The 25,757-nt window shown below is 52.3% G+C and overlaps 1 protein-coding gene across 4 annotated transcripts in view; it reads left to right on the forward strand.

The window, feature by feature from the left end:
* Positions 1-7,905: 7,905 nt before the first annotated feature.
* The window catches only part of Pak6 (p21 (RAC1) activated kinase 6), a 31,800-nt gene continuing 13,948 nt past the window's right edge, over positions 7,906-25,757 (forward strand). Inside the window, exons 1-3 of one of the 4 annotated variants that reach the window (XM_074065656.1) lie at positions 7,907-8,660; positions 9,369-9,452; positions 21,323-21,444. Coding sequence is in view for 1 of the 4 variants with exons in the window: in XM_074065655.1 (XP_073921756.1) it covers positions 8,921-8,936; positions 9,369-9,452 (100 nt within the window). In the remaining 3 variants the exon portion in view is untranslated. Of the gene's footprint in view, positions 8,661-8,715; positions 8,937-9,368; positions 9,453-20,530; positions 20,556-21,322; positions 21,445-25,757 lie in introns of those variants that run through there. The other 3 variants (XM_074065658.1, XM_074065655.1, XM_074065657.1) reach the window with 3 other exon arrangements.

A 25,757-nucleotide genomic window follows, 5' to 3' on the forward strand; every position in this document is an offset into this window, starting at 1 on the left:
TAGGCCCAAACGCTAGCTCTGCTGGTTACCACAGCCGCCCCAGCAGGCAGTCTGCCTCTGCTTTCTCTCTGATGCTCCCTACCCCAAGAGCTGGTGAGAATTAACACAGATGAACAAGCAGGAAAGTTCCTAGGCTTAGCAGGGTGCAGTAGCTCATAACTGTGATCCCAGGGAGAAGGATCACAGTCTGAGGCTGACCTGGACAAAATTATATACCCAATCTGAAAACTAACTGAAAGCAAAAAAAGGGCTGGAGGCGTGGCTGAAGTGGTAGAGAACCTGCCCAGCAAGCGGGAGGCCCTGAGTTCAAAACCCAGAACCATCAAAGGAAAGAAAGTTCCTAGGCTTACACTAGCATTGATGTCATCCTCTCCTGGCACCCAGCCCAGAGAGAGGCACAGCTGGAGGGGAGTGAGCCATTGTTGAATGTAAGCCTGGATTGAGTGAGGTAACTGAGATAGTGACTTACTCACTCACGCAGGCCTCCCAAGTGAGTTAGCTGCAACTAGCTAACTCCTGTTTCACTCTTTGTTGAAACAAGTTCATTTATCTCCTCAGGGCAGCAAATGATATCTTGAAATGTGGCAAAAAAAAAATTTGTCGATAAATATTTATTAAACTCTAGTCTGGGCTACACATTGATGACAGGACACAAAGAAACATAAGGCAAGCTTACTCCCTTCGGGGGGGCGGGGAGGGGTTATAGTTTAGTTAGATAGAATACAACAGTGTGAAAACAGAGAGAATAGATGAGGGAAATAAGTCAGCCAAGAATAGAGGCTGAAAGTGTGCTCAAGTGGTAGAGTGGCTGCCTTGCAAGCATGAAGCCCTGAGTTCAAGTCCCAGTCCTGCCAAAGAAAACAAAAACTCGAAGGAAGCCATCGCCAAAGGAGTGGAGCTGGCAATATGTGTTAGGCGCTCAGCAGAGGAGGCAGTGTGGGGTGGGGCTTCTCAGAAGCCACCATGCATGGCAGGGGTTGTAGCTGCTTTGCATTAGAAAGCTTGGAGCTACGAAAATCAGAAAAGCATCCAAAATATATAAGTAAGAATGTCTATTATCTCACATACATGGAGCCTGTTGCTCAGCAGCTCATGCAGGATTTGGGTTGTTTCTTTCCCTCTTCTGCGTTGTCATCCTCAGCAGGTTGGCTCTGTCCACAGGCTGGTCCTCTTGTGGGACCCAGTTGACAACAGTTTCAGGGCACCTTGGAGCTTAAAAAAACTTTTCCCCAAAACTCTTCCAGACAGCCTTCCCTCATGTCTCAGTCAGATTGTCACCTACTTGAGTCCTAAACCAATCCCTGGTTCAAAGGGGAAGGGAGTTGCCAAGATTGGTTTAAACTAATCCAGATTCAGCCCCAGGGCTGGGGAGGCCTCTCCCTGAGCACATAGGTAGAAAGTATGCATTCAAATAAGAAATAAGTAAGTAAGTAAGAAGGAGAGAGAAATTTAGAGGGCAGCCAGCAGTGTCTGCTACATAGGTAGTGTGGAGGGGAGGATTTGGTAGCAAAATAGCATCCTGGACTCTGAAGCAGGTTGCCTGGGTGAAAACCCTTCCCTATCTCTTAGGAACCTGAGTAGTGAGTTAACCTCAAGGGGCTTTGGTTTCCTGTCTCTGAAGTAGGGTAATAATGTATCTCCTACCCAGATAGCAGATGTCCTGAGGACAGGGACTTGTACACAGAGCACCTAGCAGGTGCTAAATAGGTATCCATTGTCTAGATTGGATTGAGTTGAGGTTCAGCAAAGGCTTAGCCCAGTGCCTAGCCTTCTAGCCACAGCCATAGTAGAGACAATGGAAGCTGCCCTCCACATGCCTCCTCCTGCCTCGGCATCCCCTGTGCTTGCAGATTTAGGTGCAGCTCTGCTCATGGCAGAAGCCAGAATCCACCAGGAAGTCTCTTCTGATGGACCAGGGCTGGGGTGCAAAGGCCGTTTACGTCCCCACTGGGAAGAGGGCACTTGCAGATCAGTACTTGGTGCCCCACTACCTGCAACTCTGCTCTGCCTGGCTTCCCAGCAGCTCCTCACACTACGGTTACCTCCTCAGAGTCAACCCCGATGCCCCCTTGAGCCAGCTGCACTCACTTCTAAGGCTACCTAGCCACCATCTGGATGGTCACCCATTTCACCAGGACAAGGCTTTTCATTTTTGTTCTGTTCCTAGTGACGTCCCAGGCAGTGTGGGTAGCCTCTGCTTTTCCTTGCTCTGGTAGGGGTTGGCCAGCCCATCCTGTAGGGACTGCTCCCAGGCTAGACCTCTGTGAGGCCTGCTGCCAGCCACTAAGCAGCTGGAGACCAAGAGCTGGCCCCTAAGGTCACACACAGATGAAATCTGTGCAGCTCCATTCAGTGGTGCTCACAACCCCTGTCCCCAGCACATTGTGTAAGAGCTGTCTGTGCAGTGTCACCCAGAAAAGTCAAAGCTCCCATAAATCTCTGCCTCCGGCATGAGGTGCCACCATTGCAAGCCAGGGCTTTGCACCCACATCTTGCCTTTGCCACTTCCCAGGTGACTTGGGGCAAGTTCTTTTTAGACATGGAGCTGCAGACTCCTCTTCCATGCCACTTGGGATAATCCTACCTTATGGCGTTGTGAGGACTCAGGCAGTAACAGGTAGAAATTGCCCAGCCATACTATTCCTGATACGTGTCGCACACTTCACGTAGCAGGGTTTTCTCTGCTGCTGCCTTGCCTCATTTTCACACCCAGTCCTGGGAGAACGAATCCTTTTCCTGTTTACCTACTTGAAAACTCCTGTTTCTCCTGAAGGAGAACTCTTCAGGACGCCAGCAGAGTCCCTTGTCAGGGTCACTCTTAACCCTGATGACATTGTAGCCCATTCTCCCTCCCTTGTTTCCCCCAGCACATGGTGACCACAGCCGGGGGCAAGAAGGGAAGATCTTAGAAAACGGTGCCCATCTGCCACCCACTTCTCTGGGTTTGTCCCTCCTGGCCACATCCCTGTCACCCTCTCTTCTTGCTCCTTCCCCCCGACAGTTGCCTTAGAAGTGGGGGTGTTGTGTGCTGGAGCCCTGGGGATGTTAGTGGGCTTCTCAGGGACTAGCCCCTGTCTTCCTTCATGTCCTCCTCTGTCCCTTTGCCTCCTCTTTCCCTGCCCATTAGCAGCCAGGTGGACTACTGAGAGGCCTCAGCTTCCCCTCTTTACTTTTAACCAGACAACCAGGCCCGGCCTTCTGGTCAAGGCCATGGCCACCAGACAGCAGGTCTGTGGTCAGCTCGGTAGTCCCTCCTGGCACTCTCTTCACTCTTGCCTCTGTCTGGACAGAGTTCCTGCAGACACCCCCTCATACGTAGCCCACACTTTATGCACTTGGCCTGCCACCATCCACACCTTGTGCCCACCCATGGGAGGAAGGGGAACAGGACTGGGGGAGAGGGTACATGGGAACCGAGAGTTCCCCACTGACATCCTTCCATCTAAGACCCCAGGAGTCAATCTGGTCATCCTTCTTTGCTGCCAATGCCTTCTGGAGGGCCTAGCCTGCCTGAAGGCCCAGGGCTGAGGGGCCCTTCCCAGGTAAAGCCACTCTGGAGGTGGGGACACACTGGCCTCTAGCAGCAACACCTGCCCATTAATCCCAGCCACTCCTTCTTTTGGAGTCTCCCCAGTTTGGGCTGGTGGAGGTGAGGCCAGCAGAATCTTCTCTCTTCCTGGCCCTGTGGCGAGAGGTGCTGACAGGCAGGCAGGTGGAGACAGGCCCTGCACAGCCATCAGAAAGACCTGCGGAAAGACGGGTGGAGAGGAATCTAAAGCTCTAGAAAATTTTGGCAGTAAAGTGGAATTTTTCTGACACACCAGAACCTCAGACTTTGTTTCTAAACATTTTTATTCTTTGGGAAGCATTGGTTATAAAGATTTTAGGATTTTGTTGTTAACATGACCTTTCCAAATATATCCCCAAATGATTTTTTAAGACCAGGCAGTGGGACAATGCAGGTGTAAACAAATTGCTCTGGCTAAGCCTGGTTCACTGAAATTGTGCAGGTAAAGCAAACTACTTTGAGGACTACAGGTATATGTTCATTCACAAAAACAGAAGAGAGTGAAGTAAAAGACGTAATTGAGAAATTGCCAGGACATTCTGGCTTGGCTGACTCACACTGCTGTGGATCCCTGGAGCCAAAATTCAAAGGCAGACATGACTGTGTTGACACCACCTTCACTGCCTTTGACAGAATTATACAACATGTCACACAGCTTCCTGCTAGAGGGGCCTGCCTGGGTTGGCCCTAAGAGGAAGGCCCAGGCCTGGGAGCAAGGAGGCTGAGTTCAAGTCCTGACTGCCTCTAACTTCCTCTGCAGCTTTGCCAACTCACTGGGTCTCTTGTGGCTGCAGTTGGCATCCTGAGAAGGGCAGATGGCCCTCGGGTCCATTTCACCCCCTTACTGCTGTGTTCTAAGTAAGGGTGACCACAGCATAGGTGTTCACTGATTCATTCAACACAGTATGCCAGCATCTGCCAAAGTGCCATGCTAGGCTTTCTTCCTCAGATGGCTCCCTGGCTACTGGGTTAACAGAGAGGTGACTCTGCTATGTACGGAGGGCACAGGGCTCCTGAGGCCTGCCCCCTGCAGCAGATAGCCAAGCCTTTGCAGGGCTTATTCCTATGGCCATCAGATCCTCCCTCCAGTACAGGTTGTAGAAAAATACAAGCTTCAGAAGTCAATGAAGACACAGGAATCAAAGAATCAACAATCACTAATTACCATACTCAGGAATTAAAAATTATTTGAAAGGTGGCTATGGTGGCCCCTGGCTGGTTTCTGGCCTCCGGCACCCATTTCCCTGCTCTTTGGTTTCAGCAGTAATTTCCATCCCTATATCATGTGTGATTCCAGAAGCACTGTCTCCAGGATTGCCCCGCCCCTCTGTGGAGGCGAGTGGTGGGCACATGACCTGAGCCCGCCAATCAGGCTCTCCCTGGTTCTAGCACAGAGAGCAGGTGGCGGACAGCAGTGGGAGTACCTTCCCTCCAGGTGCAGGATCTGTGAGGCTTGGCATCGGTCCTGATGCTCTGAGACCTGAGGCTGCTCTGACTTCGGTCCTGGACTTGATGCCCCAGGCCGGTGTAGAGAACCTGATGGCTGCGGAGCTGGGGGAGGTGGTTTGTTTTGTTCTCTCTCCTTTCATGCACTGACATTATCTCCTAGCTAGATTCTGTAGCAGAAATCTGGAGAACGTGGTTTTTCTTGATTGTGGCTGCTGACAGTTTCTTCAGGAATTTCTGAGGCTTCTCAGTAATTGGCAGGAACTTAGAAACGATACATTTCCTAAAGAGAGTAGCTGTAATGATTGCCTGAATAAACTATCATTTCAAATTTCATACCATAAGCTTCCACCTTAGCTCCTTTGTCCTCTAAAACATGGCATTTCTGGAAAGCTGGAAGATGAGAGGGAAGAAAAGTATTTTTCATCCCCACATAGCCTTAAAATGGAATTTGTGGGGAAATGTTCAAATACACATTTTAAGTGCTCCTCATGGCTCTTGGGTTTCTATATTGGCTTTTAATTTTGTATTTTTTAACTCTTAAATTTATTTATTTGTTTTATTTATTTTTTTGCAGTACTGGGGTTTGAACTCAGGGCCTTATGCTTGCTAGGCAGTTGCTCTACCACTTGAGCCACACTGCCAACCTTTTATTATTCTTTTGTTATTCCTTAGTTATTGTTTGGATAGGGCCTCTTGTTTTTGCCCAGACCAGCCTGGACCACGACCCTCCTATTTACACCTCCCTGTGGCTGGGATGACAGGTGTGTGCCACCATACTCAGCTTTATTGGCTGATATAGGTCTCACAAATTTTTTTTCCAGGCTGGCCTCAAACCCTGATCCTCCCCATCTCTACCTCCAAAGTAGCTAGGATTACAGGTGCAAACCATGGTTCTGGGCTTAATTGTTTATTTTTCTTTAAAGTAGAAAAACATGTTGACTGAAAATTTCAAACAATGCAAAAATACAAAAAGTCAAAAGCAAAAGATCCTTCCACTATTCTCAATCTCAGGGGTAACCATCATGAGCAATTTGTTATTAACATATAAGTTGTATAAAAGGTTTCACTTTAACAAATGCATGATTGTGCCACTACACTGTTCAACAACTCGGTCTTTTTCTCATGTGTGGTCATCCTCCCCACACATCCTTTCTAAGGCTGCAGATGCTCACGGAGACATGCCATCCTGTATTAATCAGTCCCTAATGAATGGACATTTTGGTAGCTCCCAGGTTTTTTCTTTTTTTGGGGTGGTGGGGGTAACAAATAGGTTTAGACCCATGTACAATTATTTCTTAACATGGATTCCTAGAAGTGCATTTGCTGGATTAATTTGAAATTTTGATCAAGACTGTAAAACTGTTCTCCTGATAGATTATTCCAATTCGCTCTCCTAGCTGCCATATTTTTTCCCCATGTGATGGGTGAATGGTATATCCCTGCAGCCTAATTTGCATTTCCTGAATTCTTAGTGAGACAGAACAGAAGCAAATTATTTATAACCAAGTTTATTCACAAAGTTATGTTGAAATACAAAAAAAAAAGGCAGAACTTTCCAAAAGGAACAGATGACCCAGTTAAAGGGAAACATTTCATGTTGTCCATTAATTGAAGTTTTTTTAATGTTTAATGTCAGGATATCCAGCACTGCAATTCACTCAAAACATTTGTGTGCAGCTTAGGATCTTTGTACAGAAGGTCACTGGAATCATAGTCTGGGAAAATTAACCTGCCACCAGTTAGTTTAGTGGGTATCTCTACTATCAGAACAAGCAGTAAATGACATGGGCCAACAGAGAAGAAAATTCGTGTTTATTGAGGTCTCAGGATGAACAATTGCCAGGAGCTTTGTTCATTTAACTTCCACAATATTGTGAGGCGGTGATGTCAGGCCTGGTTAATAGATGAGGAAACTGAAGTTCAATTGGTTAAATAGCATGCTGACTGTCACTCAGTCATTTGATGATAAATTGTGGAGCTTGAATGTGAGCTCACATTGTGAACACTCAGAACCTGGACTTTTAGCCAAATAGCACACAGCTTCACTATGGAAAAAATTAAGAAAGAAAAAATGCACGCCCTAGTGTCACCTTGGACATCTAGGACTGGGGTAGGGACTGTCAAGAACTCCCAGCTCTCCACCTGGCTGTCACCAGCAATGGGCTTCCTGGGAGCAGGTCAGTCGGAGGTGGCACCTGCCATAGATAAACGTGAGTTCTGGTGAGCATTGACAGGTTATGGTCGAAGCCACAGAGAGGAGGTGTTTCAGTGGAGTGGGGATTGAGGGCAGGGAAGAGATGAGCAGGGAGGTGGCTGAGGATGGTCTTGGGCACCCACAGTTGGAGAATTTGAAAAGGAGCCAGTGAAGGAGACACAAGGCTGGGAGGCAGGGAAGGCACAGTGGAAGCCAGGCTTTACCTGGTGCTCTCCCAGGAGCTGGCAGGTAGACATACCCAGCACTCTGATCAGGAGCCTGGTGGAGTGGAAAGCCTTGGTCTCTGCCATCCCAGGACTGGGCACCCCCCTGCCCAGCACCCTTCGCTCCATGCTCTATGAGCTTTACAACAAAACCAGATGAGAGTTGGAACAGGAGCACAGCCCAGCTGTGGGATGCCTGCCAGGTCTGAGTCCAGCAGCTCCAAATGTGGGGGGTTTGGGGGTGAGCCATGGAGGTCTGCCTTTGGGGTGGGGGTGCAGAGAGGTAGACTACAAGAGGCTCCCCCTGAGCCCAGCTGGCAGTCCTTCCTTTCTCTTCTCCTCAGTAAAGGAAGGCAGAGAAAACTGTTTTTATAAATAGCTCCAGCCCCAGCTGATTTGTAAATTCAGTGGGTTTTTTGTGTCAATGACATCACCCTCCTCCCCATGGCAACCCCCGACGATATCAAAATTGCCAAGCAACGTTGGAGCAGCTCGCACCCTAAAGGAGCAGGTCGCTGCCTGAGGATTTAATGGAGAAATCCCAAAGCGAGCCGGGGTGCACGGTGGAGGAGGGGTGGGCTGCGACCGGGGCTGCCCGGCCCTGATCGGCCAGAGCCAGGCCGGGCCAGGCGGAGCGGCGACTGCAGGCCGGCAGCTCGGACTCGACTCGCTGGGGCTCCACCGCCCGCTCCCTGGGACAGCGCGGCTGTCCACCGCAGGTGGGGGAGGGCACCGCTCCCTTCCGGAGGCCCGGAGCCTGTCAGCAGCCATCCAGGTGACTAAGCCGGCCCACCGCCACTGAGTCACCCACCCGCCAGAGGTGTTCTTCCTTCCCCTTTGCATTTGATTATTTCGGGAGCTGAAAACTTGGAGCTGCACCTGAGTCCCGCCCCTTCCAGCTCTTCCCTCCCTACGGTGGCTTGCAGGAAGATGGGACTCGCTGTGAATCTGCCACCACCCCCTGAGGACATGGAGGGCACAGTGGGGGCCAGAGGTGCCTGGGGAGAGACCGCAGCTGGCAGAGTGCAATAGCAGACATGGTGACCAGACTACTCAAGTGTCCTCTGGAGGTGTCAGGAGAGAAGGGGAGTCCACGGCGACTGGAGTCCTCCCAGGCTGACTTTGAACTGGCCTCTCTCGGGGATGTCTCTGTAGATGAGTGGCTTTTAGGGTCAGAGTGTCATTTGGAGAGCGGAGCCGGATTGGCTTAGGCAGGCCCATGCAGGTAGGTAGGTGGCTCTGTGCTGGGCGTGGACCCATGTTGTGTCAGTGAATGTGTACCGTGTGCCATTCCCCCCACTGGGGGCTACAGCTACAGCTGGGTCCAGCAGGGAACTGGGGGTGAGGGTTTGACAGTAATTCATCCTAATGGATGCTGAGCGGGCCTAGACGGGGAGAAGGGACACCATGCATGTGACCTAAGCAGGCTGGGGAAAGCTGCCAGTTGGGGCAGGCCCAGACCCTCTCTGGTCACAGGACAGAGACATGGCAAGATGCCAAGGTAGGAAGTGGATCAGAGGTCTGGCCAAGGGTGGGACCACATGCTGGGCAGTGCCTTAGTTGCCCCCTCTGACAGCCCTGAACCCCAAGAAAACAGCATTCTCCCAATCCTAAGAATCCTGTCACTCTCCCCTGTGACTGGTCAGCACCTACTGCACCCATGGGAGCTCAGTGGGTCAGTGGTCAGCGTGCTGGTGGGGCACAGCCAGGGGCCACCCTTGGGCCCCTGGCCTCCACATGGCATGTGTGTCAGGTGGAGGGGCGTGGGCCCCCTGCCTCCCCCACACAGCTGGCAGCCTTGCGGGCACACCGGTGAGTAAGCTGCCGCAGGGAGGGAGGCTGTGCCCACAGAGGCAGGACGACACCAACCAGGAGAGGCAGAGCGAGAAAAGCACTGAGGTTTTCCTTTTTTTTTTTTTTTTTTTGCCTGAAGGGAGCGCCTCTTCCTGGGCTCCAGACAAGCACCAGCCTGCAGTGGGAAAGCGTGAGGCCCAGCTGCCCAGAAGGAGCGGCCAAGGTAAGGTTCTCACTGCCATCATTGCAGGCTCTGGCTTCCCAATCTGGGGACAGGCCAAGGCATCAAGGCCATCCCAGACCTGGGACAAAGAGGCTAACTGTGTTCCCCAAGAATCTATGGGCTCCTGGGCTAAGGAGTCCTACATCCAGCCCGGCCTGCCACCCCTTCTCCAGTGCATTTTGAAGTAGCTCAATGCAAGCTGGCCAGCCTCTGGCTTCCCCTTGGTTCTGCATTTTCTTTCTGCTTCTGCTGGGCCATTCCAGCGCCACCAGGATGTCCTGCTGAGGCCCCTCTCTCCTGTTCCATGTGCTCATTCCACAAATATTTATGGAGCGTCTGTCCACCGAGTGCCAGGCTCAGAGTCACGCCCTTTCCCTGAGCTTGACCTGGTGTAGACTCTAACTCTGAACCTGAGCGTCAGACTGGGGTCAGAGGGCCGTGTGTCTGAATGCCATCACACCCCACAGGCCTCAGGCTCCCGCTGGGCTCCATCAGGCCCAGAGAGCTCCTGACTAGAAAGTGCAGCAGGACTAATGCAGCATTGTCTCTTCCTGAGGCATCCCACTCCAAGATCAGAGGTCTGCATTTCTGCTTGGGATCTTCTCCTAAGCTGGTTCTGAGGAAAACTGGGTTCTAGGAATAGAGGACAAACTCAGGACTTGTGGCCCCCAGAGCTGGTGGTCCTGGGACCTGGCCCCATGGGAGCTCATCCCATGCACACTGAGGGCTTTAGGAGGAGCAAAGGGTCTCTTCTCTAGGGGGGCTTCCCTGCAGGGGCCCTGTGCCATGCCCGGGGATGGCACCTCCGGGTACTCTAGTGACAAGGACCTCAGGAGAGGGCTGGCACCGGGATCAAGCCCTTCTAGAAGCACCTGATGTGGGTACACACTCCATGAGCCCAGCAGTGGTGGCAGGGTGGGAGTGAGGGGACTGTACTGCCACACCCTGAGGACAGACTGAGTGAGCTTTCTGGGATGTGCCAGGCACAGGAAAGGCCTAATGGGGTCTGGAGCCAAGGGGAAGACCACTCTATACACTGCTCCTAAGGATGACAACCATGACCCCCATTCTGGGAAAGAACATGGGAAAGGGTCAGGAGGAGCCCAAAACTGTCTCCACACCTGGATCCAGGATGAGGAAAATGACCCAGCTTTGGGAGTGTTTCTTGTTTCCTCTCAAAAGGCCGGGCACAGTGGCTCAAGTGGTAGAGTGCCTGCCTAACAAGCTCAAGGCCCCGAGTACAAGCCTCCTTGCCTTTAAAAAAAAAAAAAAAAGGCAATGCTAGGCCTGCTACAGTGGCTCACACCTGTAATCCCAGCTACTTGGGAGGTAGAGAACAGGAGGATCGCAGTTTGAGGCCTACCTGCATGGGGGGAAATTAGCAAGACCTCTATCTCAATCAATAAGCCAGCATGGTATAGCATCCCAGCTACAAGGAGGATTTAAGTAAGAGGACTGAGTTCTAAGGCCACTCCTGGTCAAAACCTCAAGCCCCTACCTGAAAAAAATACCTGAAAAATACCTAAAGCGAAAAAGGGAAGGAGGCGTGGCTCAAGTGGTAGACCACCTACCTAGCAAATGCAAGGCCCTGACTCCAGTGCCACCAACAAAATAAAACAGAAAAGGTTGCCTCTAAGCCTAGGAATCCTCCAGATATTCAGAGCTGAGTGGCCAGGGTGGCCTAGCTGGGGAGAGAGTGGCAGACACTGCTGAGCACCAGGAAAAAACAGTAGCTGGCTGGACTAGGAGGGAGCACAGGTGGAGGCCAGGCAAAGGAGCAGGAGAGGAAAAGGCCGCCTGGGGTTTTAAGGGGACTGAGGTCTTATATATGTATGCCTGTGTCCATGGGAGCAGCCCTCTGCAGGTATTGAGCAGGACCAGGAAGGGAGGAAGCTAAGAGGCTGAAAGATACATTCCTTACCCAAGCAGCCCAGAGACTCCTCCAGTGCACTGTGTCCTGGGTGCAGAAGGTGTGCGAGGCACCTTCTCTCTCCCCAGAGGATGGCCTCTAGACCATGAGTGAACGACCCCAGCAAACCTTATCATCAGTATTATGCTGCCTCTAGGGGACTTGTAGAAGAGTTCATCTCTGTGTGTCTGCATGGTAGAAGTGGACCAGTCAGCAGTTTGGGGCAGAGTAAGGGAAATGGAAGCTTCTGAGGCCAAGGTTGACTGTCCTGTCCAGGCAAGAGCAGTTTTCTGGTCCTGGGAAGCAGTCCCTTTGGAGGAGACACCTTCCCACATCAGACCTCAGGCTCAGGGCCCATGGCGGGCTGAGAAGTGGAAGGCATGAGATATAGGGAGTGCTTCTTTTTCTGGTTTCTTAGTCTGTTATGTGTTACTATAACATAATATGCAAGACTGAGTAACTTACAGACAATAGAACTTGGTGTGGGTCATAGTTCAGGAGGTTGGGAAGTCCTACATCCAAGGGCCCCACATCTGTCAAGGACCTCCGTGCTGCATCATGCTATGGCAGAAGGCAGAAAGGCAAGAGGGAGCAAGAGTACAGAAAGCAACAGAGGGCCAAACTCACTTTTATCATAAACTCTTGTGATAGGACATTGACCCACTCACAAAGGCACTACGCAGACAGCTCTCATGACCAAACATCGTTGCATAGGAGATTAAGTTTCCAACCATGAACTTTGGGCGACACATTCTAGTCACAGCCCCCAGCAAGATGTGGGATCTAGGCAGTACTTTGTTCTGACTCACTGGCTTCCAGACAGTTCACAGAGACTGCCTACTGCTGCTGCCAGTGGCTGGAAGACGGACTGGAGAAAAGTGTCGATAGATGAATGGGTCAGAGTGCTGGCCCTGGGGAAGCTTGCTTGCCACAGAGGAACAGAAAGGAAGGCTGAGCTTGGGTTCAACCCACCAGGAACAAGCTGAACCCACAGAGCCAAGTCAGCCACTGCGTGGCTTCATCCTTATGCCCACTCTGAGCCCCTGACAATCGTTGGGGTTGCCAGGCCTGACTCATCCAGTCCAGGTCATTACACATTGAAGCCAATCCTGAAGATGGTTCTTAACCTAGAACCTTATAGACCAAAAAAAAAAAAAAAAAAAGAAGTAAGCCAAGAATGAAAACCAGCCAGGCACCAGTGGCTCATGCTAGTCCAGGTAAAGAGTTCACAAGATCCTATCTCGAAAAATCCCAACACAAAAATAGGGCTGGCAGAGTGGCTCAAGTGGTAGAGTACCTGCCTGGCAAGCATGAAGCCCTGAATTCAAGCCCCAGTACCACAAAAAAAGGAAAGAAAGAAAAGCAGAAGTGGAAGCAGCTTTTGTGTTCAGGTACTTCTGTGTTCCGGTGCAGCAGCAGAGCAGTGCACAGGACGACAGTGCAGTGAGAGGCAGGTGATGTGTGGTCAGCAGGGCAGAGTCAGCAGGCTGAAAATCGGCAGGCGGTGCCTCTTCCTGGTGACTTGGATAAGTTACTTCATGTCTCTGGGTCCCCACTTCCTCTCCTGTCCCACAGAGATAATTGTAGAACCAATGAGGTTAGGCTGGTTGAGAGGATTAAATAAACCCATGGGAACTGCTAGGGTTACTGGAGGAGCACAGTGCCAGGAGGAAGAGACCGCACCTGTTTAGGGGAAGGTTTCCCAGAGGCGGTGGGTGTGGAAGAAACGCCCCCGGAGAGAAGCTAATGCTCTCAGAATGCCACAGATCATGCCCAATAAAGCTAGAAAGGACAACAGTGTCAGATCCATTTTTTCCCAAAAGCAAACTCTCTGCTGAAGTTCCCTAAGGGGTTACACACAGCTGTGAACAGTTCTTTCTGGGGTCTAGCTCAAGGTCTTGAGGACCTAGAATGTACTGCACCTGGTGAAGGGGTCAGGAAGACAGGTATGGCCCTGGTGCCACTCCTCTTTGGACCTGGAATCTTTTCTCACAAGGTGGCTGCAATTCCTTGAGGAACTGTATACTAATGAGGCCCATCTAAACACAAAACTATCCAGGCATAGTGGTACCCATCTGTAATCCCAGCACCTGGGAGCCAAGGTGGGAGGATGATGAGTTTGAGGCCAGCGTGAACTACATAGTGAGTTCTAGACCATTCTGGGCTACCTAGCAAGACCCTGTTTCAAACAAACAAAACAAAACAAAACATGGAGTGCTTCATGCAGAAGGCCAGGCTGGAGACACCAGGGGACCCCTTGTCCACTCTAGCAAGTGTCTCAGGGATGCCTGACAAATATTAAGACTCAGGTTCAGAGACTTTTGGTTCTCCTGGCGAAGTCTGGTCTGTTCTATGAATTTAGAAAAGGGAACCCCAAGTTCTACTCACCTAAAAAAGCAGACAGAGAACACAACAGACCTTCATATGCTGGGGGAAATGGCAGACCAGAAACAGGTTCCCTCATGCTACACAAGAGGCCACATGGCCTCTTCAGAGGTGGAAGCGGAGCTGTGTCCTTCACACACACTTCAGGCTGCCCCGTGCAAGGGAGGGCTCCTCTGGGCGCTGAGAGAGGCAAGTGCAGAAGGCTTAGGTCAGTTGGTGCTCATTCTGGCCTCTGATCCCTGGGCAGCAGCACCCAGCCCACTCTCCCCAGGGCACATAGCAGCAAAGCAGTCACCTTGCTCAAGACCTCCTGCCTGCCTGCCTGCCTGCCGGTCTGGGGAAGGAGCAGGCAACAGCCAGAGTTAAAACCGGGAAGACTGGTTCTGTGGTTGCTTCCTGGCCTGGAGGTCTCCAGTTCCATGTTCTTTCTTGCAGCTTTAAATGAGCCTCCATCAAGAATTGTGCAAGAAGGGACAGGTAGAGGGAGCGAGGGGACCAGTGATGCCACAGCCTTCAGAGTGCAGTGTCAGGAACATGGGGAGGCACACCTCCAAAGGCACTGGTCCTCTTAGACTGCTGTACTGCATTCAAGCCAAAGGGAGTCCCCTGAAAATATTTAGCCCAACTCTCATCATTTGATAAAGGGAAACAGGCCCAGAGAGGGAACGCAGGTCCCGAGATCACACAGCTAACTGGGAGTCCTGCCTCCCTGTCCAGTGCTCTTTGGCTGCCTGTCCATCAAAAGCAGCATCAAAGAGGCCCCCATGCAGAAGCAGGAGAGAAGCAGGGGTAGTTTCCGGGCTTAGAGGTGATCTGGCCTGACACTGGGAGGTTGGACAGGTCCTCTTCCCTCCACTGCACCTGCTGCCCTTGCAGGTACCTGGGCCTGCTGTCCTACTCTGCAACCTGCTCAACACAGAACCCCATCCTGGCCTGTGCTTGCTAACTAACTCTTGCCCAAGGACAGACTTGTCCCACAGCACAGGCCATTCACTGAGAAACAAATGCAGCAGCTCAAATTCTGTGGGTCCCAGTAGCATCTACGTGTCCATGGTAGGCTGGTTGTGCCTTAAGCCAAAGAAAGGAGCAACGAGAAGAGTATCTAGAAAGGAAAAAAGTTGAGACTGGGCAGAGGGTGGGGGTGTCATGCAGGAGGTCCTCTATCTCAGGTCGTCTGTGTACCAGTCTATACTTTTGACTCCCAGGAGGAACTTAAATGTGGAATAATCACCATGAGAGGTCAGTTCCCAGAAGGAGGAGGGTGGTCCCCTCTCAGCAGGCCTGAGCTAGATAAGACTTTAGAGTAAATCTTGCTGGAAGATGTGTCTGGGATCCAGAAAGGTGGGAAGAGGTGGAGGTGTCAGTCCTGGGGAGGGAAGCAGCCAGGATCACAAGGCTCTAGAGCATCCTGGGCTCTAGAGAGCAGAAGGGTAGAGCAAGGGGAGGAGCTGCCGGCAGGCCATTCACCAGCCAAGGGGGGCAGGGGCTACTGTAGTGGCCACAGGTAAGTGTGTGGCAGTATTGTACCTAGGACCTACCTTGGCCACCATTCATAGGAATGTTTTGGCAGGCCAGCCATCCTTGTAGCAAACAGAGAGCTGGGGAAGGAAAGACTCAGAGAAGGGATAAGCACAGACCAGCAGGTAGATAGGTCATGCCTTCTAGCACTGACCTAATGGTCCATGATCCCAGGAGGCCACATAGCCCAGGGTCTGAGACTTTCATGCATTTCAGTTTTCTGCCCAGAGTTGGGATAGGGCGCTTGGGCAGCTGGCATCATGTCCCAACCTTTGGCCCACACCTGGTCAGACACAGGCCTTCCACTCCCTCACCTGTTCTCCATGCAAGTCAGACCTCGGGCTCTATGGCAAGGGTTCCACAGTCACAAGCCTACCCCAGCCTCAGACCTGGGGCAGCTGTTACTGGCTCAGGAGGGAGAAGAAAGGACATGAAGGTTTCCATGCAAGGAGGCTTCCGGCTGTTCGTTCTGCCAGTAGAAATGATAGCCAGAGAGCTGAAGTGCCAGCAAAAGCTATTTGGATGGAACTTTGGAGGCCATTGAGAGCAGGGCTACAAAGTTGTTGCAGTGAGAAGTTAGTGAGTCCATCATGTCTCTAAAATGAGTGACCTTAGTGTGGGGCTCTTTCTGTTCCCAGGTCCCTCCCAGGGTAGGTCAGCATGTGCCCTGTGTATCTGGGAAGGGTGCCATCGCCTGCAGTGCTCCCTCCTGCTGAGTGGCTCATCCAGGTCTGAAGGCCCGTTTGGGATTGTCAGGCTAATTTAGCTCCCAATGCCCGCTTTGGTATGGGGGACAGTCCTATTTCCCAGGAAGCCAATTATAGATCAGAACCTGAGAAATCAGGAAGAGAGTGGCTTGAGGTGTGCATGTGGCAATTTTCCTCTGCTGAGGCCCAGGGTACCTGTCCAGCAGCCAGGCAGATGACCCACGAGCTTTTCCCAAACACTCAACTGGGCCCCAGACAGGGCTGGGGTTCTCTTTCTGGGATCTGAAGTGGACAGACCAGAAGGGTTGGTTCAGTAGCAAGCCATAATCTTGTCTTCTGAATTCTGCTCTGTGCATACCATACTGAGCTCAGTTGCTCTATGTGGTGGGAGTGGGGGGTGGGATATGGGGGGATGCACAGGGTGGGGGAAGGGAGTTTTCTCCTTGTCTCTTCAGCGACTATGCTCACCCTGTTTGGAACTACTGGGCCTCAGGACCCCTGAATTCTGGTGCTCATTAATCCATCATTCCATCTTTCCATCTTTCTTTTCCTTTCTCTTTTTTTTTTTTTTTTTTTTTTGTGATACTGGAGTTTGAACTCCACCATCCCTTTTTGTGAAGGTCTCTTTTTCAAGATAGGGTCTCAAGAACTATTGGGCCGGGCTGGCTTTGAACCTCAATCCTCCTGATCTCTGACTCCTGAGAAGCTAGGATTACAGGCGTGAGTCATTCTACCATCTTTCTCTCATTATGCATGACAGGAATCTGAGGCTGAGGTAACAGTGAAAGTCTAGAGGCCTATAGAAACTCATGGCCTCTGCAGCTAGATTCTATCTACCTTCCTCCTGCCTGAGGACCCCAAGGGATTGGCAAAGCTGGGTCCCTCAACTCATGCCGCTAGGCCCTTGGAGGTTAACCCCGTGGATAGAGAGAGATGGATGGTTTTATCAGGAGGAGGGGCATTGGCCCAGGCTAACCTCAGGACAATGTAGGACAGCCTGGAAGAGAGGAAGGGGAGGAATCTTCTCAAAGAGCACCCCACTCCTGGAGCTGAGGTCTCCAGACTGAGTGAACAGCTATCCTTCCTGGAAACCAGGCCTCATGGGATTCCTCCTGCCATGTAGTGAACAGATGTGTCAGCCCCGCTCCCCAGCTGCCCTGCGGGTGGGCCTCATGTTGCCGAGCCCGTTCTAGGTCTATGAAGGCTTCATACAGGGCCTTCAGACAGGGCACTGGCTTATGACTAGGGAAACCCAGCACCTAGTTCCCATCAGGGGACTCGGGGACTCCTCTGCCACTCACATGTAGGGATTCTCACACCCTGCTCAGAAACCGGGTAGAGATATCCCCCTACCTCTCTGTATCTGTGTGAGCAGATTACCCTTGCTGAGATGTGGTTCAGGTTGGACCCTCTCCATCGTCTGCTCATACAGCCCTTGGGACCAGCAACTTCTGAGCAGCAAAGAGTTAAGAGAACAGTCTTTGGGGCATATACACTTAGGTTCAAGTTCTGGCTTTTGTACTGAGTAACCAGCCTAGGCAATTTGGGCTTCTGTGACAGAGTACCATAGACTATGTGCCTGAAAAACTGTTTCTCACAGCTCCAGAAGCTGAGAAGTCCAAGATCAAGGTGCTGGCAGATTCAGTGTCTAGGGAAGGTACACGTCCTGTTTCAGAATGGCTGTCTTTTCACTATCACCTCCCATGGCTGACAGGGCTGGAGACCTCTCTGGGGCCTCTTTTATAAGGGCACTAACACCATTCATGTGCGCTTCACCCCCAAAAGCCCTACCTTCTACTACCCTCATACTGGAGATTAGATTTCAGTACATAGAATGGGACACACAAACATCTGAAATACAGCAGTAATTATGAATCTTAAGCTTCTTCCTTAACCACTCTGTGTCTTAGTTTCCTTATCTATAAACTGAGAATAATAACAGCTTCGTACTTACATCCTATGTTGTGATGACTGATGTGTGCAAAGAGCCAAGCACAGGGCCTAGCCCTCTGGAAGCGTTCAGTAACTGGCAGGTGTTACTGTTATTGTTATCAGAGGAGGGCAGAGGCATCCAGAGACAAGAGTCCTGCTATCAGGAACAAATAAGCCTGATAGCAGGTTCCTGATCTCTGGGAGGCTTTCAAGTCACGAGCAGAACGGTACAGGGCAAGGATAATGTGTTTGTATTTCTAAACCACAAGTCGATCCATATCTTTCCTCTTTGGCCCCAAACTGGGCTCTGGGCCTTGGCTGCTGGGGCTCAGATGTTACAACAGGCCCGACGGCCACAGGCTGAGAGAGAATTGGAAAGTGCTGTAGCCCACACCATGGGCCCACCCTAAGGTCCTTGCAGACCATGCCATATTGACTGGCCAGTGCCTCCAGAGTGATCAGAGTGCCAAGAGCCCTCTTCCGCAGTGAAATCCCTTTGTCCAGGGCTCCCGCCCATTGTAGGATGGCAGTGCCTGGACAACTCCCTCTGTCAGAGATCTAGGCCAGAGGCCAAGGCTCTTCAGAGGTGGGTGTGCCTGGTGCCCCTCCACGTGTTCAACACTGCAACAGGGGGGAAGGCAAGACTAGAGACGTGTGTGGATGGTGGAGGACACACTGTCCCTCAGACTGTTTCTGTCTGTTCTCCTACCCTGCTGTTCTGCCCTGTCCTCCGAGGCAGGGCTGAGCTGGGCGTGGATCAGAGGAGAGCAGGAAAGAGGGAGTCACACTCAGGAATTCATCATCAAACCTCACCTTGCAAGTCCAGCCGTCCTAATGTGCAGGGCGTCATCTAGCCTGCTGAACCATGTATAGAGAAATTGGAAGTACAAAAATGTGGTTTGGTGATGGGTCACGTCTTGGATTCAGTGTGAGAATTTTTTCTCTGGCATAATTAATTGGTAGTGGTTTGTGATGACCTCCAGTGATGGAGGATTCATTACCTTCTTATTATTTGGGAGACTCTGCCTCTCTTAAGGCCCCAAACTCCACTGTAGTGTTCAAGGGTGTCGGGGGGCAGGGTTTTCTAGACTTATGCCCTACAAGGTAAGAATAGGACTTGGCTAGTAGTTATTCTGGGATCTACAAGTCTGGATTCAAAGTAAATTAAATACCATTTCTGATAGTATTCTAATAGTCAAGTTACTGTATTTCTACGGTTCCAAAGCACTGCTTAGAGCTGTGTGTTTGGTATATAAAGCATTTGTATTGAGACAATAATTCAGATGTGCATTTGTGAGTTAGTAAGAAGTAACTTAGTGTTGATTCTAACTCACCCATATCATGTACTTACTTCATTGCAGCTTCAGTTCTCAGCTCACTTCAAGTCCTCAGAAAGCCATCACTCTCCCCTCTTCCACACAGCATGACCTTCTTCCTGTAGCCACTTCCCTGTCCCCTCAAGGGACTCAGCAGTCAACTTCCTGGGCAGCCACAGGTGAGGGTTTGTCCCACAGGGTCAAACATTGTCCAGAAGAGAGAGAATCCACTTGGGACAGACAGGGTCGGGGGCAGAGGAAGGCAAGAACAGACTGAATGTGCAGATGTATGTTGGGGGTGTGCCTGGCAGGCCTGTGGTCATCTGTCCAGGCCTCGATACCTCCCCTCCACAGCATCAGGACCATGCCTGCCCTGGGGAAGCTGAGGGCATGGGGGCTGTGCAGCCAGACAGGGCACAGAGCTGTTTTGGGCTGGTGAATACCCATGGGTCACCATAACCCTGTTTGGCAAGAGCCCTAGAATAAACGCTGTATAAGTGATAGAACCCATAATGCAAATGGTTTATCTGGAAATAGCATTGGTATGGTTAAAGAATCAATAGTGACCTCAACTAACCACTGAAGTTTGAGATACCCAACAGTTTTGGGGTTTTTTTTTTAATTTCTACTCTGTCCTGGGTCCTTATCTCTGACACCAGCAGTCAGCCAGCCCCCACTTGAAGGCAGCCATTTGGGCTCCAGATGTCCTAAATTTCCAAGCCAGAATCCCCTCAGCACTCAGCCAGCACACAGCCCTCTCTGGGGCCCAAGTCAAGGACAACCAGGGTCTTCTCCTATCCTTGTTTGGGGAAGAGACAGGCAGGTGGCCACTACTCCCTGTCCCCCATAGAAGCCACCCTCTACCCCAAAAGAAGCAGGGAACCTGTCCCAACCTGCCCAATATGGGAACCAGGAGTGAGCTATTAGGAGTAGCGAACCCAACTTAGGCCAGGGCACCGCTGGGTACCCAGCAGGTACCTGGGTCAGGAACAGAAACCCAAGTAGATGATTCCTGTACCGACCGCAGCCTGTGCTGCTGGACGCTTTCTCTCCCCCAAAGTCCCCTGCCAATGGGTTCTCAGGACAAAGCCACGTGTCACAAATCCTGCTGTCCTGCCTGCACAGGGAGGCCGCCCCAGGCCAGTCTGGGGGAAGTGGCCTAGTGCAGATGGGCCAGGCAGGCCCAGGTGCCAAGTTTTAGGACTCCAGCTTAAGGTTTCCAGGTGGGCGCCCGACACCTCCCGCGGCTGCAGCGCGTGCACCTGCGAGGCAAAAAAGAGTTAATGGCCCAGGGCCACGCTCAGCGGATAATCCGGATCGCGTCTCAGCGCCGCGGGTAGGTGGGTGGCCGTGAGCGCAGCCACCTCAAGGGCTGGAAGGCAAGGGGTCCGGCTGTTGGAGGGAAAGCACTGAGCAGGGGGTCGCCCTTGGCCAGAGAGCTCCTGGCCGCAGCCCCTGCACCCCTCAGCGAGTTTCCGCGGACTCTGCGTTCGCGGTGCCCCTACCTGAGGCCACACCCTGAAATCAAACTCGTGGCCAGGTGAAGCCGGCGCTGCACAAACATGCAGACGCGGCCCCTCCTCGCCGGTCCCCGCGCCGAGGTCCCTCCCGCGGAGGGCGGGCCCGCCTCCCGCCTCCCGCCGCCTTTCCTGCGCTCCCCCGCTTCCCGCTCGCCAGGTGGGTGCCGAGCTGCCACCCTTAGGCCCGCGATCCCTTCCCGGGCCGGGCCCGCGCGACCGGAGGACAGGCCTCGCCGCACGCCGCTCGCAGTCCCCGAAGTTCGCGGTGGCCCGCGCGGGACGCAGGGGCCGAGGGCGCCGGCACGCGGGCTCCGACCCCCTGGAGCGCGCCCTCCCTCCGCGCGGGTGCCACGCGGGGTCCCAGCGCGGTGCGGAGAGGGGCGGCCCCGGAAGCCGCGCTGCGCCCACCGCCCGCCTACGTGCGCCCCGCGGGGAGCCCGCCGCAGCCTCTCGCACCTGAGATCGCTCAGTCGGTAGGCTGGCGTGGGGCGGTTCCCAACGCCCTGGACTCCAGCCACGCGCAGAATCCGGAGGGACACTTACCCCATTTGTCACGCTGGATTTCGGATGTGTTTCTGCCTAGGCCTGCGGTGGACTGGCCTGGGAAGGTCGTAGGTCTTTCCTCGCCTCGGTGCTTAAGGGAGCTGACCCCTGAAGGGTGAGGAGACTCAAGCGACAGAAGGCAAGGATAAGCGACCAGAAGAGGTGAGTGAGGGCCTCCAGCCTTCTCCAGGCACCTTTATCGAGGGCCAGGCTGGGAGGGACAGTGGGCAGGCAGGTGGCCCTCCCAGCTGGCACCCTCCTGGTACTGTTAGGCAGTGGCCCCTCTACGTATCATTTCTCAGTCCTTAGTGAGTGTGGCCGGTAAGCCACGCATCACCACAGCTCCATGGCAGGCCACCAAGCTTCAGTTGGCCTGCCCTGTCTTGTGCCCAGCCTCTGATTGTCATCTAGTCTGATGCCACTGGGGCAAGGCAGTGTCACACAGGCCACACACTGAATGCATGCTGGGGGAAGAGGTGTGGTGGTAGCAGGCCAGGCTTCTGTGCTAAGTAGGAGACAGGGCATGGCTCCTCCAGCAGTCAGGGCAGAGGTGCCCGGTCCATGCATCGCAGACAGCTGCTCCTTCCCACATCCCCAGACTTGGTAAAATTGTCCTAACTCTCCCGCACCCAGAGTGGTGTAGATGTTGCTAGGAGCACCAAGGGCTAGCCATGAGCGGCTCCCAGGGCAGGGACTGCATTCTCTGTCCTTTTCTGTTTTCTAGGCTCCTCTGGGAAGAGGCTGGGGAGGGGCTCCAGTCTCTGTGCCCATTTTTGTGGTTAGTGTGCTGTAGATGGTAATGCTGTGAGTTCTTAGGCCACATATAGGACAGTGGCAGACAACACAATATTTGCAACCCAAAGGAACTGGGTTCACATTCTGACTTTGCCATTGCTTTAACGCCTGAGGCAAGCCACTTTATTTCTCTCCCAACTTTTTAATGTCTGTACAGTGGGGTGTAGAGCGGGGATGGGAATGGCGTCCCCACAAGGCATCGTGAGGGGTAGCCGTAACAATGCGTGTTCAACGGCCCTGCAGGCGGCCTCACCAGCATCCAGTTAGAAAAGGTTAAGCTACCTGAACCCTCCTGTGTTGGAGGACTGGGAGAGTGGTCTGGCTATTTGGCAAGATATTGTTTGAGGGTGTCGGAGCAAAGCATAGAAATAAAGGCAGTGGGTTCCAGGACAGTGAGTGGTAGGAGACCCTGATGCAAGGTCTCTGGCACAGGGAAGGGACCATTTCTGAAAGGGGTGTTAGTGATAGAAACAGCAGCACACCCTGTACGTTTTCACATGTTCATGAGTGACAATGAGCACACCATGGCGCTCCCTGGGACACAGAGAGCCTTGGCTTGAGGCTTCTTGTTCCAGCAAGATGATCCAGCACAGGTCATCTGTCATCTCTGGGCACTAGGCATGGTGGATGAGCTTAAAGTCAGAGATATTTTGCCACCTAGCTCCACACTTGACCATCTTGGACAGTTGCTTTCCTTGCGCCTCAGTTTCTGTATCTGTAAAATGGAGCTCATAATATCTACCATTAACTACTAGATGCACTAATGAAAAAGCACCGAGCATAGTATCTGGCATGCAGCATTTGCTCTTTATGTGTCATCTCTTTTTCCCTCTCCTGTCACCTGCCACCTTTAAAATGGGCCCAGCAAAGCAGGTCCAGTGGATTTCACAGTGGTTTTCTGAGGAGATAAATGAAATACAGACCTAGAAAACTAAGGGCTATAAAAGCACAGAGCAGGCTTGTGGTTAGGGAATGCATTGAGGCATTGAGGACCCAGGCTTCTGCATGGAGACAGCTGAAATCTGAAAGACTGAGAAGATCCCTGGCCTGCGGCACACTCTGAGGAATGTCATTCTTCATGTCTTCCCTTGAAGACAGACAGGGAAAGCCCTATGCTGTGCACCAGAAGGGTTATGGGCAAAGGTTGAGATTCTAGGTACAGTAAACAGAGGTCAGAGGGTGGTATAAGCAGCCTGGAGCCCAGAGGCGATCTGAGTCAATATTGACATTCCTTGGCTGGCCAGCCTGGCTCTTTAGCCTCTCATTCAGCTGGAGTGTTGACCCAAGCCACTGAATGGTCTGCATCATCTTTTAAACAACAGCCCATTATCTCTCCACGGAGGATTCACTAGGGCTGGTGAATGGTGACAGGAGCAGGGAGCCCAGTGCCCTCTGTTCTGCCACATCTCCTTGGCTCATTCCAGTGGCACAGCAGACCCTCTGGGTACTACTCAGCTTCCTGGGAACTTCACACTTCAGTAAAGTGGCACTGGGCAGGTCTAAAAAGTCTGCAAGCCATGGGGCAGAGGCCACTGCCCAGGTCTAAGAACTGGGTAAGTCACAGATGAAATCTCATCCCTATGAGGTATTTTGGAGGGCCAGGATAGGGTGTGGGGTGCTGCCTCTCTAACTCTTGTGCCATGTGAAGAGGAGCAGGCCCAGACCCCAATGGAGGCCGAGGGGAGACTGAGTTTAGCTCCTCAGAAAGAATGAGCAGTAAGGGGAACTGAGGCAGAGGGTAGGAGCTCCCCACCACCAAACATATTCAAGCAGAGTGTGGACAGGCTCCTGTGGGAATGCCACAGTGGGGACAGAAGCATGGGCAGGAGGCAGGTCAGATGAGTCCCATGGTGTGGACATCACCATCTCTTTGGGAGGGACAGGCTGGCTTATGGCAGTATCTATTTGGAAGAAGCAAACAAACCTGCCTAAGAGTGAGTGTCTTGTCTTGTTTACCATGGTTCCCAGAGCCTGGAGTAGAGCAGATGCTAATGAATGCTTTTTGAGTAAAGGAATGAGTAATGGAATTTTATATTTAAACAAACTCCAGAAAGTAAAGGTTGAGAAAAATCTTCCTGACCAGCGAGTCAATTACAACAAAAGGCCATCTTCAAGCTGTGAAAATTCCCAACCAGGGACCAGCGAGGACCGAGGACCGCCACTACTCATGGAAGGGTGGGCGGGGTGACAATTCCCAAGGTGGGGTGGTTACAAGGAAGCCGAGCAACCCTGCTATAGGTCTCAGGGTGTCAGGGCCCAGCCCTGTAGGGACAAGGTCTTCTGCAGGCAACTCTGAGTCTGGACAGTAGCAGGAAGGGGTAGCTTTTTAAGCTCTGAGAGTCCAGTGTGTTTACCTCTGTCTTGGAGTGTGAGGCTAGCATACGACCCTTCCCAAGGTGTCTTTGAGCGGAGTGGTGGGTGCTGATGGCTGGATGCAGCCAAGTTCACTTCAGGGTCTCAGTCAGACCCTGCCCCTTCCTTACTGCTGCACTTGGACAAATGTCAGTCTCTGTGGCCATCAGGTTCCTCATGTGCGTGACGCAGACAGTAGCAGTATTTCCTCATGGGCTGTGGGCAGGGGATCATGCATGTGACATGCTCAGCCCAAAGCTTGGAACCTACACCAGGCTCTCCCTGAGCACTGATCCTTAAAAATACCCAAGCTGCAACCTGAGCTAAAACGTACTGTCACCCCTCCTCACTGTGCCTGGCAAAGCTGGCAGAGGTAAATGCGTCCATTCTCATGTCAGCAGCAGAAATGCTGTGGCCTACAGGAGAGTAGGCCAAGGTCATAAGCCCCAAGGTTCATGCTAGCCTGGTGGCCCTGGACAGACGCTCTGATAAGCAGGCCTGAGTCTCCCTGAGGGGAAGTGTGCCTCCCACTCTCTCTCACTGACGCCTTGAGCTGGGCGTCCTCTGCTATTCTGAGAACCAGGAGTTGGCCTGCCTCTTCTCCCCATCACCTGGAAAGTATAGAGAATCTCACTGGCCTTCTTCCTAACAGACACCAACACTCTGGACCTTACACAGCCGGCCAAATCCTACCCCCTTCACAGAAGCTGTAAACTCCTCCAAGACTCAAGCCACTTTTCAGCCTGCAGTGCATTCTTGTGAATACCTTTGGTGGGCCAAGTGTCCTTTCCTTGAAAGGGATTCAATGTGTAGAAGTGGCAAGACTTGCTCAGAGCCAGATCTGGTAGCCGATTATGTCAGACATAGCCTCTCCTGGTGAGAAGCAGGGGTGGGTGATGAGATGAAGTAGTTGATGTTGATTCAAGATAGGCCCCAAAGGTGATTCCCACAGAGGAATTCTGGAAATACCAGAGTGTGTTTGGAACAGACATACTTTCCCGAGGAGTCTGCCTCAAATGCAAGGCTCACTTGGAATGTCTGGGCTGTCTGAGGTTTCAAGGCAGACCTGGCTCTCTCCATCTCTGCCGTGGATCTGGGAGGCCCCATAATTTTGGCGTCCCAGGCCCCAACACATGGATGTCTTCTCCCCCTTCCCTGAGGAGAAGCAATTTATGAGATGTTTTCTCATCCCCATGTGGACACAAGAACCACCAAACTGTCCTCTCCCTTGTCCCTGGGGACTGCCTTGAGCCAAGCCTACAGGTAGTCGCCTGGTTTGGGCTGAGACTCCTCTTTGGAGCAGCACTGCTTTTCCTGTATGTAGACCG

Source organism: Castor canadensis, chromosome 2, assembly GCF_047511655.1.
Source record: "Castor canadensis chromosome 2, mCasCan1.hap1v2, whole genome shotgun sequence".
Classification (NCBI taxonomy): domain Eukaryota; kingdom Metazoa; phylum Chordata; class Mammalia; order Rodentia; family Castoridae; genus Castor; species Castor canadensis.